The 13,957-nt window shown below is 45.1% G+C and overlaps 1 protein-coding gene and 2 long non-coding RNA genes across 4 annotated transcripts; 1 reads left to right on the top strand and 2 right to left on the bottom strand.

The window, feature by feature from the left end:
- Nucleotides 1,996–2,584, bottom strand: LOC8075153. The gene is made up of 2 exons (XR_002452593.1): nucleotides 2,460–2,584; nucleotides 1,996–2,294 (listed from the first exon to the last, which is right to left on the bottom strand). It is a non-coding gene; the product is annotated as an uncharacterized LOC8075153 (long non-coding RNA).
- On the top strand, nucleotides 3,526–6,826 carry LOC110434956. 2 transcript variants are annotated; one of them, XR_002452592.1, is made up of 4 exons: nucleotides 3,526–4,290; nucleotides 5,370–5,417; nucleotides 6,132–6,199; nucleotides 6,573–6,826. It is a non-coding gene; the product is annotated as an uncharacterized LOC110434956 (long non-coding RNA). The 2 variants fall into 2 exon arrangements; XR_002452591.1 differs by having other exon boundaries at nucleotides 3,527–4,294.
- Nucleotides 9,449–12,888, bottom strand: LOC8075152 (iron-phytosiderophore transporter YSL15). The gene is made up of 7 exons (XM_021460053.1): nucleotides 12,259–12,888; nucleotides 11,938–12,107; nucleotides 11,741–11,838; nucleotides 11,177–11,311; nucleotides 10,864–11,053; nucleotides 10,662–10,779; nucleotides 9,449–10,523 (listed from the first exon to the last, which is right to left on the bottom strand). The coding sequence occupies exons 1-7, from the start codon at nucleotides 12,731–12,733 to the stop codon at nucleotides 9,592–9,594; spliced, it is 2,118 nt and encodes a 705-aa protein (XP_021315728.1). The 5' UTR covers nucleotides 12,734–12,888; the 3' UTR covers nucleotides 9,449–9,591.

The raw sequence follows: 13,957 nt of genomic DNA, 5'->3' as shown, positions 1-13,957 counted from the left end.
GGTTATAGGCCTGAAGTGGGCGGGCTCACAGGCTTCGCCTGTTTTTGGCATGATGTGGATTGTAGGGCCATGATCCTATCATATTCTAAAACTTGTAACATGCAGTAATAAAAATCAAAACTTATAATATGGGTCTAAACTATGACATGTTTAGTAGTATAAATTATTGCAAATTGATGTATCATAACATGTCGTAAAGAAGATAAAAAGCATACCACGACGAACTAATGCAGACTCAAATAATTTCTCATTGACATGAACTGATATATAACTCTTATAAAGTAAAAACCTCACTATTTATTTCTCTTGACATGCAAAACATCCACCTTAGCAGTCCACTATCAATCACACTATCTATTTTTCTTAAAAATGCAAAAGGTTCATCTCAGCACTCCACTATCATTTGTCACTATCAACTTTCTCTTACATGCAAAGTGTTTATCTTAATAATCTATTATTATTTGCATTAAAGTTTACTAGCACAAGAATTATGATATCCACATCAGCTAAACACGGGTATAATCTCTATCATTATGCTAATAAAAGAGTTATATATTTATATTCGAATTCTCCTGGTCGTAGACATTGGTGAAGTCTTTCAGTGCAATATCCTACCGTACCGATCGATCTACTGAGATACTACCGTGGAACTAGCATAAAAAAACAGGATCAAAATTGCCTCGGCTCAATACGATGATACCATAAGAGCATCTCTAAGGGACTTTGCAAATAAATTTTGTATTTGGTGTTGTTTGCAAAGTCCCAAACTTATTTGCAAAGTCTAAAAATAATTCAACTCCAAGAGACTTTGTATTTAGACTTGGCAAACCCAAAGTGTGGACCCCACCCCTGAATTTTTTTTCACCGATCGCGCCCGCGCGTTTTTTCCCTTCGCGCCATTTTGACGTACGTCGTGCGTGTCAGTCGCCGCCCAGGCCACGTCGCCTCCAGTTGCCACCCAGCCCAGGTCTTCGCGCCAGTCGCCGCCGAGCCCAGGCCGCATTCGTCGTTCGTCGCCGTCGTCGTTCGCGTCAGTTTGGCTCCGTCCACCTCCGTCCTCCTCTGAGGGAAGGTCCCCGCGAGGGAAGGTCCACCTCTGTTCCTAGGCGCGCACGGCAGCTGGAGGGACGGCGGGCACGCGCGGTAGGGAGGGCGGGCGCGCGCGGCAGGGAGGGCGGACGGGAAATCGCGCAGGGCGGGGGGGGGGGGGGGGGGGAGAGTCCGACGTGGAAGGCCGAAATTGTAGATGCAAAGTGGTGGGAATGTTTGCATATATGCAAAGCCTCAACCTCCATTTGCAAAGTTAACCAAATTGCAAACCTTATTTGCAAAACCATTGGAGAGGTATTTTCTACTCTTTTTTGTAAATATGACAATGTAAAGTTTGTTTACAAAGCCTTTGAAGATGCTCTAAGATTGATGATAATCCGCTGGTCAGGATATTGACAGCAACCATTGCTCGTGAGATATCATCCATCCCCACTCGCTTTCGGTCAGTCACGGTTGAGGGCAAAAATAACTTTCCCCCACAGGCAATGGCAGTGCGCGGCCATGCCCATCAGCATCACGCCAACGACCGATCGGAACCATCACTCGCTGTCTTTTCCGCGCCGTTTCCTGTTGGTGTTCCTCCCATTCCATCGCAACGGAAGGCACCGGAAAAAGTACTCCATGGGCTCTGCACATACGGTCATACGCCCACGCCACGCCATCTGTTCGTCGGTTGTTTTGTGGTTGAAGTGAGGTCAGAATTCCGTGCCGATCTCTCTCTGGCCGTTTCTGGACGGAGAGGAAACAAAAAGCTGAAACGAACGCTGTGGTGCTAGCACGAAAATCTTCAAATGGATGATTGATCCAAAGTGGTGGATGGCAAATTGATAGCCACTTATTATTATTGACAAGGAAAGGCTTATGCTGTACAAGAGAATAGTTTCGGTGGTATCCGTCTTCACACACACTTTTCGGGTATATATAGGAGGAAACACGTGTGAGTTCTGAGATTTTGGATTCAGAATTGAGTGAGATGAATTGCAAGATTGTACAGCGGAGGACATCGAACCGATCGAGGAGGGCCTTTTCTTATGTAATAACCCGGCTTAAGTCTTGTTTGTTTTCGATTGGGGACCTAATTTGCTCTCTTGCATATTCCCCTTGGTACGGAACAAAATGGTTGGTGACATCCTGAAAGGATAACATGCCAGTATCCTATTTCGTCCACCTCAAAGGATACGCTCGTGTACATGCTGCACGTTACCAACTGAACTCGGATCCGTGGCTATCTAGGCCTGCCGCCGCTGAAAAAACAAACACGACCTCAGCTTTCATGTGAAAACAGAACGGAGGCCACGCACGTGACAAGGCCATTAATTCTTTATACTCATCGCCTCTCCCATCTTTGATCCATCGCACTAGCTTCCTCTTCCTGGTGTGAACCTCATGCAGATCGGAGAAGGCTTCACCTTGGCAAGAGAAGAGAGAGCAACGAGGACGGGAAGGTCCATATCCCGTATGAATCCGGACGCGACGGCGGGCACCAGCAGCTCCGCGCGCCTCCACACCGTCCATCTTGCGCCAGGCGAACACGACCAGGCTCCCCACGCACATGTCGACGGCGAAGTTGGCGACCACGAGGAACGCCACGGCCATCGCGGTCCAGAGGGGCCGGCACGCGCGTACTACCTCTTGTGCATTGGATTTAAACAAGGTCTAAATTTAGGGGCTAAAGTTTAAAAGTATCATATGCAGCTAATTATGTTTTTATTCTATATTTAATACTTTATACAATTGTATTCAAATATTCGATATAATAGGGGCTAAACTTTAGGGAGAGGAGAGAGAATAAAGGGACCATCAATTATCAGTTAAACAGTTAAAATGAAATTCCATATCGATATTTGACACTAAGGGCCTGTTTGCCAGAGCTCCTCACGAGGGGCTCCTCTAGAGGAGCTAGAGCCATTTTAGAGAAGCCATAATTTGTAGCTTCGTCAAAACGGCTCCAGTTCATCTGTTTTTTTTACTTAAAACAGATTTTTTTCAGAAAAACGTTTGGCAGAGCTATTCTAGAGAGAGGCTAGAGCCGGAGCCGAAGAGGAGTCCTGCCAAACAGGCCCTAAAATAGTTGTATCTAAATCTTTATTTTTATTTTTAGGTGTGTCCAATATTATTGTATTCTTGAGTGACTAGATGATATTTTGCGTGTTATTGTGGAAATTGTGTTGACAATCACATCAGTTCATCTACGACTTCATTATCTACACGTAATTTGTTGATCGGTAATGTTTTATTGGCCTTAGGAAAATGCATAAAATAAAACCAATGTATAAACTATGGGCTAAAGTAAAATCATGACTCTAACAACCACCATTTTGTAAAATCACCATGATCTATTCGTCTCCCGATAGAAAAGAAAAAGGCAACCGTACCATCTCCTATCTCCTATCTCCTATATCTCCTATAATATAATTATTTAACTGAAAAGATTAAAGAGGGGACATTGTTTTGGTGCGACGTTCTCCCCTCCCGCTTTCGTCCTGCCTCCTGCCACGCAAACCGCGCTCCCGCATAGGACCCAGCTCTCTCTTCCGTCAAAAAAAAGAAACAAAATCACGCTCCCGCATCCCGCATCCTGCTCGAAGCCGCTCCCAGATCCTGCTCGCGCCCCCCCTCCCAGATCTGGCGAGGTGCGAAGCCGAACGGGGCCGCCTCCTCTCTCCCCCACGGTCTCCTGCGGATTGCCCCCAAGTCCCCAACCATTGGCACCGACGGGAACCGCATCTGACACTGTGAGGACTGCTAGATGTTCTGGTGTGTGCCCAGGAGGCAGCCATGGGAGAGCTCGGGATGCGGAGGGCCGCAACCTCCTCCTCCCTCCCATCCTTGCGCCAGCGGATTCCTTGGCCTCGCGGAATTCTCCTGGCCTCCTGAGCCTCCTCCCCTGCTCGAGAAGCGAGGCTCCGGTGACGTTGCAGCGCGAAGGGCTGGGTCGGAGTCGGACCCTTGGCCGTTGGCCCTGAGGCGGGAGGAGGGCGCGGTTTCGCGGGGGGTCCAGTCCCGCAGAGCCCGGCCGAAGCACGCGGGAGCCGCTCTGATTCGCTGGGGGAGACGCCGCGGGGAATGCTCTACCTCAAGCTGCCGGCGGGGGATTTAGGGTTCCGACCGGGGGCGCCGCGGCGGGGATCCGGCGGGTGGCGCGGGCGGGCGATCCAGCCGGGGCCGGCCGCGGGCGGCCGCCATGGAGCAGGACGCGGACGGCGCTTGGCTGCAGAGCTTCGAGCTCCACGAGAGCGAGTCTGTAAGCCTACCAATCCGTGTATAGGTTAAACCATGTGTTCTTCTCTTTTATTTACTAAAATCATTATGACTTGATAATTTTGATTTGCTTGGTTTCTGTTGAACTGACACACTATCAATATTTATTAAAGACGTGCTCATGTGTTGTATGGATGACTTGTAGACATCGTTGTATTAGACATTTTATATTCAGATCTATTTATGTGTGAACAAATGATTATTGTGGAGTCTAGAAAACTAAACAACAATTATTTCTTGGATCTGCCTTGGTCTTTTTTCAACATCGATGTATTAGACATTTTATATTTAGATCTATTTATGTGTGAACAAATGATTGTTGTGGAGTCTAGAAAGCTAAACAACAATTATTGTTGGGCTCACAGATCTGATGGATTGATGTGGTAAGGGAGCAGATCACCTAGGCTGAAATGTTTTTGATAAAATGCCAATGTAGAGAATTTGTATGTTTCATAGTTTTAGACTTTTAAAAAGGCTTGCATAATTTTAATTTGTGTTACAGCTCCTATAAGTCAGGTATCCCTTTAAAGTCTACCTACATTCTCCCTCTCATCCGACAAATGTTTCGTATTTCCGTATTGGTCTGCAACAGCAGAATTATTAGCATGCAAGATATAATGTGCATCCTTTATGGCAACTTCTAAAAATATATCTTATAGTGCATGACTCAGTTATGAGCAGAAGGCAGCGACATATGTTTTGTGTGACTATTATCTGACCAAAAGAAAAGGGTGATAAAAGTTGCTTTTTGTCAAAAAGGAGAAAAGGGTGGGATACATGTTACAGTTTCCAACTCTACTTGGATTGGTGCCCAGCTTTTTATTGCTGGTTTTCATCTTCAATGTCCTGATGTTTGTGACTTGATACCCGTTGCTTAAAATATAATGGTCTTTGGAACAAACTAGAATTACCATATTCCTTTTTTCCGTTTTACCAATGTAGATCTCATTGCCATTGTGATACTGAAAATCGTTGATCTAACAATTCTAGAGCTTTCTGACATAGCATGTTGATCTTATATATATTTCCATGTCGCTTATTAAAGCCAATTTTTTTAGGATAATTCAGGAGGTGAGCAGCTGTTAGTATAAGCTACATATTTCCAGGTTTGTTCAAATACTCCACTTATTAATTTTCTTTCCCTATAGTTACTTTGGTTTAAGACTTTTTTAATAGGTAAAATACATGTTTGACTCACCTCAAAAATTGGCAAATATGATATTCATGATATAGATTTTAGCTTTAAGTAATCGAGTAACCGACACAAAATGTCAATCAGTTGCAAATGATTTCCTGATCTAGAGTTATGGGAGTATATGCATTTTTGTGAAAGCAAGGGATAATATATTTGAAGAACTAACATTTTGAATAAAAATAGGAAGATCCCTCTTATGCTCTTGTACTACTGAGGGCAATAAGCATAGTATGATCTTGACCTTTTGTACCTAAAGAATATCTCATTAGAACGACACAAAACTTTGCAATCCAAGATATAAGCCAAAACTATCACCATTACCTGGTTGGGCTTTATGATTGGAATGGTAAGCGAGCTAGCTAGCTAGCTAGCTTGTGTGATTGGAACAGTAAATGTGTTAGCTGGCTTGTGTGATTGGAAATGAAACAGTAAGAAAGCATTAGCTGGCTTTCTTTAATTTCATTTCTCAAATTTGCATCTCATGAAATGGTGATGTTCATATGGCAATTTGAGGGATTTTACATGTCGATTGCCTTTTTACTGATTTTTTAATATTTTCTTCTGAGCTGTGGTCTGTGGAGCATATGTTTCATTCTTCATTATACCGTGTGTATCTTCTTAATAGGTGTCTGGATGAGTGGACTGTCAAACACATAAGCCCACAATATTTGGTGCCCTTGCCACCTACAACAGGTTTTTGTTTAACTGGATTTTGTTTCTTGATATTGCAATCAATTAGGTAATTATTTCTGTTGACTACTGGCAAGATAATTATCAATCCAAACATAACTCACTCCTTGATTACTGTAATTAGTATTAGTTTGTTATGAGCTCAGTAAGTCATATTAGCTTATGGCCCTTCCATCTTTGCGAAAATTGCTCTACTTATGCTGTCCCTGGTTCTTAATCTTAGATGTTTTTCGAAGGTAATGAAGATCAAAGAGTAGAACAGAGAGGGATGACTCTTAGATGTAACATGGAATCTATGTGCATTTTCATAAATGTGTATTTCTTGTGTTGATTCTGATGGCTTTTTGCTTTTTAAAACCTGACATGGTTTTTGTAGTCCAAGGGAGGTATTCTACTTCGACATTGCTTGGTGCTTGGAAACTCCTAACACGATTCATTCATGCGTTAAGGATGTAATTCCATAAAAATAATATTTTTTTCACTGCCATTGATAAACTTCTTGTTGTGTTTCATATTTCTTGTTGCAATCCTAGCAGTATCTGGAACAATAATATTGTAAACTTGTGATCGTTTGCTGCTATAGTAAGCTCTAAGACAAGTAATATAGACATAAATAACTATTAAATTCTATTTGATGTTGTGATAAATAATGACACGTATTTGTGATCCTTTCAGTTATTGAAGGTTAGAAACAAGCAACCTTCTGTTACAAGAGTGCCAAGCTTCTGTTGCTTCGTTGATATATTCTTTTCAATTATGCACGTCGTAACCTTGTTTATTTTTTCTTCAAGAAGCTGTATTAGTGTTTGATAGTAAGTGGCTAAATAGAATCATAGCAATGCCACATTTCATGTCATTTGCCCACAAATTTTGCTCGTAAATACGTATTGGGAATGAAAAAAGTAAGTGGAACAAAACTTTTTTCCTGAACACCTGTCGCTATTTACTTGCAAGTTCATAAAGACGCCTTGATGCTATGCAAAAACGGATTACTCATGTCATCTTAATAGGTCCCTTCTGACAGCGGCCACAAACAACACCTAATGATCGAAGCATGATAGAAAAATGGTTGTTGAGGCCTCCCCTTAGGGAAAGGCGGCTTTGATGATTGCATTATTGTCAAAAGGCCTAGCGAACAGTTAGAATAGTTAGAATTGGGTTATTAGTTAGAACAGTTAGAATATTATTAGTGTTTGAATGCAAAGAATAATTCTAAGTGTTAAATTAGAATGGTAAAGGACTAGGATTTAATTTTTGAAAGTCCATTCTTGTCGGATCCCTACATTGTATATAATTTGATGATCTTGGTTATGATTGTCGCTTGCTCTATGCTAAAGTGGTTGGATACTGTTGCATTTCTATAGCAACACCACGCTCTTTGTGAATGTGTTAACTTCATGAATTTTATGTTTTGGACTAAATGTATCCTTTTAACATTAATATTTTATAGTATTATTATCTTATCGTGCGATCTATGTATTTTTAATATAGAAGTTTAGCTGTCCCGTAGCAACGCACGGGCATGAACCTAGTTAAAAAAAAAGAAAGAAACTGAGATGGTCTATGCTCCACTCGTAATCTGAGATATACTTGAGCAAATTGAGCCTGGGCCCGTGGGCCGGCCTGAGCATGATGGGTTTGGCCCATCCATAAATCTTACTGGACAGGGCCTCATCATAGATCTTGCTGCCTGGGAAAGTTTTTTTTAGACCTGAACCCAACCCAAAATACTATTTTGGCTATTTTATAGTGTGTATAAAACGCGAGGGTGGCCTGTCCAAGCCCGAGCCCAGCATGAAACTAACTCAACTTACCCAGTGGAACAATCATAGGCAGAAATTTTTCGGCCCAAAATAAGAGTGCTTTTTTTGGGCCCAGACTAAAAAATGCTCAAGCCTAATCCTGTAACGCACACAAACATCTTTCCTCATCAAAATCTCGATCTAGAGCCGAAGCCCACGACAAAAGGAGAAGGTAGCCATAGTCGTGCGCTTGTTGGATTCGGAGAAGCATACCATGCGGATGGGAATGAAGCCGTCATTAGAGGAAGTGAGTACGTGGCGGTGTCCGATCGATGTGCGCTAGGTGACAACATGTGGCCTTGATCTCCAGTATGCTAGCCCTGACCAAATGCTCTTCCAGCCCTGCGCTGATACGCGCCCCCATCCATCCTCCACTCCTAGAGAGAGAGATGGTGGTGGTCCTCATTCGCCTTGACAGTAAGGATGGAGGAGGTAGTCGGAGAGGGGTTGCTGCAGACCGCAAGGTAGCAGCCATGCAACAGGAGAGCCAAGAAGGACTGGGCTAATCTAGATTCATTTTATAGGGAAAAGACTGCTGGAATGTATAGTGCAACAGTGAATGAGAGGGAGGTGCTTTGAGGTAGTGACGTGGGAGAAGAAGTGCAACGGGTGCATAATGGCCCCTTGATGTAGTGTCGACTGACGGCTGGCGCCTGAGTTTTTCAAGCCAATTTCGCTTCGGGTTTGCGGGGTGCTTCAGTTGCTCTTTGATACAGTAGATGGAAAGAAGGGTGCTAAGGTGGCTTCATAAAATTGCAAGAAAATAGGTTAGTAGGGTTCTCCTATTTAGATATAGGAGGTACGAGAGATTGGTGAAACTATCTGATATGTCTATATCTATATATAGTATGCATCTATAGTACTAATGCTTAATGATATTAATTTTAATACTACAAATGACGTATATAAATGATTTAAAAGTTATTCTACAAGGAAAAAAGTCAATATAACAACTAAATTATTAATGTTGATCTACTTCGGTTATTTGAATTTGTAACCCTTTTTATTGAATAATTCAATAATAGTCTGTGCAAAAGAACTATAGCTATATATAACCATTTTAGTCAAGTAGGCGTACTAGCGCAGCATGACCATTATATTTTATCACGTCATGTATACTAGCATGACAAGTGTTATCACCTTCTCAGGAAGAACAAGAACAACATCACATTGTTTGGTTGCACCATTGGCTTAACACCTCACATAATGGGGTGACAACGTGCCATGGTTCCACGTTTCCGCTGAGGCATTGGTTGGATATTGTTGCATGCACCTCAATCCACATGTATTGAGTGGATTAGGGGTAGAAATTAGTTCAAGTTTTATTCTAATCCATCTCAACACGTGAATTGATATGAATCACAATACTTAGACCTTAATTAGCGTTAAATCTAACGAAATTTTCTTTTGTACTACAGAAAAATGCATGGCCTCATGGGCATATACACCATGAACCACGAACATTTTTTTCCCTTTCAATTGAATAAATAGTAGCAGATGTGGATACATCCCAATTTAATCATTTCCTCAGAGTTCAGACTGCATCAGGTCAGTATCCGAAGACTAACACTTGACAATGGATCCGACATTTATCTAGCTTCCAGGTGTGAATTTCAGGCACATGGGTGGCTTGATCTTGGCGAGAGAAAGCAACGACGACGGGAAAGTCCATACGCCATCACCGCAGATGAGGCCTGACGCCACCGCCGGCACCAGCAACGTGCTGTCATTGCCGTTAACCCGTTGCCAGGCAAAGACCACCAAGGTCCCTACGCACATGTCAATGGCGAAGCTAGCGCCGACGAGGAACGGCACGGCCATCGCCGTCGGCAGCGGCACGTACCTCTTGTACCGCGGCGGCAGGACGTCCTTGACGACGTTGGCGAGCACGGCGAACGCGAAGAACCCCGCGGACAGCGGCAGGCAGTGCGTGGGCAGCGCCGAGAAGCCCTGGGCGCCCAGTAGCGCCATGTTGCGGTAGATGAGCGCGAACGGCGCCTTCCAGTACCCGTTGGGGTTGCCGACGTCGAACGCCCTGTAGAAGAGGAGGAAGGTGAGCGGCGTGACGACGCAGCCGATGGCGGCGCCGACGGCCTGCGCGGCGAGCATGGAGCGCGGCGACGTCAGGGTCAGGTGCGCCGTCTTGAAGTCGTGCATGAGGTCGGCGGAGATGAGCACCAGCTGCTTGACCAGCCCGCAGCCGACGAGGCCGGCCACGACGCCGTCGTCGCGCCCGGCCCACGCCGCGAGGACGAAGAGCGCGAGCTGGCCGTAGCTGAAGCCCATGTTGATGTCCGTGAGCCCGGCGCCGTAGGAGTTGGAGAAGCCCAGCACGGGCGCCAGCGCGTACGCGGCCACCACGTAGTACCACCGCACCTGCCGGAACATCATCGGGATGGCGACCACCGCGACGGCGCTCACGACGGCGTACCCGGCGTACGCGAGCCACGCCGGGATGGAGTCCCGGTTGAACACCTCGTCGCGCCGCAGGTCGTCGATCGCGGCCGCGTTGCCCTCGTCGGCCACTGCATCTCGTTCGATCGGTTCCACCATCAGATTCACTTCAGTTAGTTAGTGTTGAAGAATCAGATTACAAGTAGCAAATACGAAAGAAGGTAGAGTAGGACTGCACTACTCTCCACCTCTGCTAGTGCTACTGCTACCTCGGTTGCTGCCACGTCTGAGTTTTGATTGTTCATGCAGGCTCTTGGCGGTGACGCCGAGGACCTTGACGAAGTGGTAGATGCCATCACCCATGATCAGAGCTATGCACACGAAGGACTGCACGGCAGAGCAACCAAATCGCTACTGTACTAAGATGTACTGCTCCATGAACTCAGATAAAGTGTGTGTGAGTCAGCAGACCTTGTAACCATACAAGCTGGTCATGCTGCTCTCCGGTATGTCTGCAGAGTACCAATCGCCCTTGCGATTGTGGATGAGTGGCCACAGAATTCCCCAGGAGAGGACCGCGCCGAGGAGGGTGGAGAGGTTGACATGGTGCGGGCAGATCATCCCGGCGCCGACGTACGTCATGCTGAAATCGAAGAAGAACCTGATCGCAAGCATAGCAGGCAAAAAACAGGGTTCAGACTTCAGAGGGGTCGCCGCCATTTATGTATGTATGAAATAGTAGGATGAGTAGCACAAGCAAGAATTCATGAAGACAGTATATTACGATTGTTTCCAGGCCTTGAGGCCAAACGTAGGGAACTGAGCGAATCCGCAGGCGTTGCCGCCGGTGTAGAACCACTGGAAGAAGCTCCAGAAGAAGCTAATCCCGAAATATTTCAGAAATGCACGCACTTGCTTCCTGCAGTTGAGTATGAGCAAGAATAGATCATTCACATTCTCGGATCAGACCCCGTTTGGTACAGCTTAGCTTCAGTAGTAAACTTTTCTTTTTGAAAACTGTTTCCCAAACAGCTTTTTCGATGCAATTGAGCATTTGAGCTAGTTTACACAAAATGTTTTGCAAAACAACTTCACCAACAATTTTATACATGGCTGATAGAGAAAAATGAAGAAGAGAGCTATAAAAAGCTACTTATTTCTGATTCGCCCCTCTCCATTTCTTTTTAAAAGGATGTTTGGTAAAAAAAAATAGCTCACAAAAGCTCATCAAGCTGGTGGTGAAGCTGTACCAAATGGGGCTATAGACACATACTACTGTCTAATAATCGGCTTCATTCTAGCTGTTATATAACCATTAATGAACAGGAGAGAAGATCTCCATACGCACTCTGCATTCTTGTCTCCTTGAGGTGTGTGGAAGCCGTTTATAAGAACAGCTGTTGCCGTCCCGCTTGGGTATGTCAGCTTGTAGTCGATGACCAAAGCCTGATAAAAGTAAATAATTTATTACTGCCCACCTTCTGAAGTGGATTTTTTTCGCCCCCAAAACAAGAAGATTTCCGCATGTGAAATGAAATGAAGCACCTTTCTGAGGGGAATCAAGGTGAGGAGGCCGCCAAAGCTACTGGCGACGAGGAAGCCGGTTATCCAGCCGAATCCTGGCTCCTTGACGCTCCCCGGCACATTTCCCGGCGTGTCCACTCCGGCCGCCTCGTACGTCCTCTTGTTGAGGCCCAGAATGAAGGACCCGAACCCTGCACAGGCGGCGGCGCCAGCGCCGCCGCACACAGCAATCTCACGCGTCACGACACGTGGCCCAAGTGCGACGACGCGACGCGCATCCAAGCGCGTGCCAGCCAAGCCAAGCGAGCTGAGCTGAGCTGTCAGGGGTGTCTTGGCACGTACCGCAGAGCGCCAGCGAGTAGCACGCGACGGCGCAGGTGGTGACGACGGTGTTCTCCTGGCGCGTGAAGGGCCTGCCGGCGCCGGCGGCGCCGAGGCGGGCCAGCGCGCCCGTCCAGCCGCGGAGCGCCAGGAACGCGAGCAGCGCGGCGGACACGTTCATCGTGGGCACGAACCCCGTCGTGAGGTTCAGCTTCATCACGACGACGGTGTACATGGACCCGATGAGCGCCGCCGCCACCAAGCCCCGCGCCGTCAGCTGCTCGCGCCACGGCTGCGGCTGCTCCAGCTCCAGCGACGCGGCCTCGGGCTCCGGATCTGCAGGCTGCGGCTCCGCGCCGCCGCCGGCCTCGCACTTGTCGATCTCGTCCGCGGGGTTGATCTCCATATTGGCAGAGCGGCTAGAGCAAGAACTACTGTGGACTGGAGTGATTAGCGGCGGACTGCCCCAGCCCCCAGGGCTCTGACGACGGGCCATATAAATGGGCAAGCCTTCTGGTCCTCGGCATCTGCAACCTCGCTCTGTGTCCAGGATGTCGACATGGCGTAGAAGCAAAAGTCATCCAAAAATGTAGAAAATCCAAAATCAAGGAGCTTTCAGGTTTGTGGCTTCCTGTCGAGCCGTCGAGCAGTTCTTCCACCATTTCCGCAGTATGTATGCTTCGGTTATTCAGCTGTGACTTGTGGGAATAAATCTGCACCACCGCGTGCTCGTTGCAGGGGGGGTGCGCGATGCGGCCAAAGGAACACTAACGTACTGTAGTAGCGTACTCTCCCTACATCCAAAAAAGAATACACGTCTTATTTTTTTTTAAAAAAGTCAATCAATTTTATGTTTAATCAAATCTATAAAAAACATTAACATCTATGATAGAATAAGTATAGTTAGAATAATCATGCAATATAATTTTCATAGTACAACTATTTGAAAACATCAATGTTAATATTATTTTTATAAGCTTAGTTAAATCTGAAATTGATTGGTTTCTTGAAAAGTTAGATGTCCAGTTTTTTTAATAAAAGACGTACCTCTATTTCTTTTACATGTCACATTAGTTTTGAGCTAAGTCAGACATAAATATCTGTGGCCATCTATTTCAAAAACCCTTATTCTTTCATAACATATAAATTATATATTATAAAAAATTTCTCTTAGAGAACCTAAAAACATAAATCTTATGCCATAGAACTATATATATTTTTTTTAAAAAAAATTGATTATTGAAGATATAAATGTTTGACTTAGGACAAAGTTAATATAACACGTAAAAAGCAGAGGAGTGCTTGTCGGAAATCTAAACAAATAAGTTACCGTTTTGCAATTGATCGGTAGAGATATTTTGACTTGAGCTCATAGGTGAGTAATAATTCAGCAACCATGTGAGATAAAAAAACAGAGGTTTGCTTGCTACATCTTACAGTACATGGTATGCGTAAAGTACGTCGCTCTTTAACGAGAGCTACTAACTAGTGATCTTCCTATGACATATTTGGACGAGAGAATTAGTTCAGTGCAGTGTCTGTATTCCATGCCTAACGCATTGTAGCTGGAAATGTTTCTATTACAACCAGAGAGAAACATTTTAGCCTTTTGACCTACACGAGGGAAGAGATAACGATTTTAGATATTTGTTTTCTAATTCTACTTCTTTTAATCTGAATTCAGGTAGATAGCTAAACGGTTCCTTAAAACGATTCCAGT

This window comes from Sorghum bicolor, chromosome 4, assembly GCF_000003195.3.
Source record: "Sorghum bicolor cultivar BTx623 chromosome 4, Sorghum_bicolor_NCBIv3, whole genome shotgun sequence".
In the NCBI taxonomy this organism is placed as follows: domain Eukaryota; kingdom Viridiplantae; phylum Streptophyta; class Magnoliopsida; order Poales; family Poaceae; genus Sorghum; species Sorghum bicolor.
The sequence above is the reverse complement of the archived record's forward strand: the minus strand, read 5'-3'. Positions and strand labels throughout refer to the sequence as shown.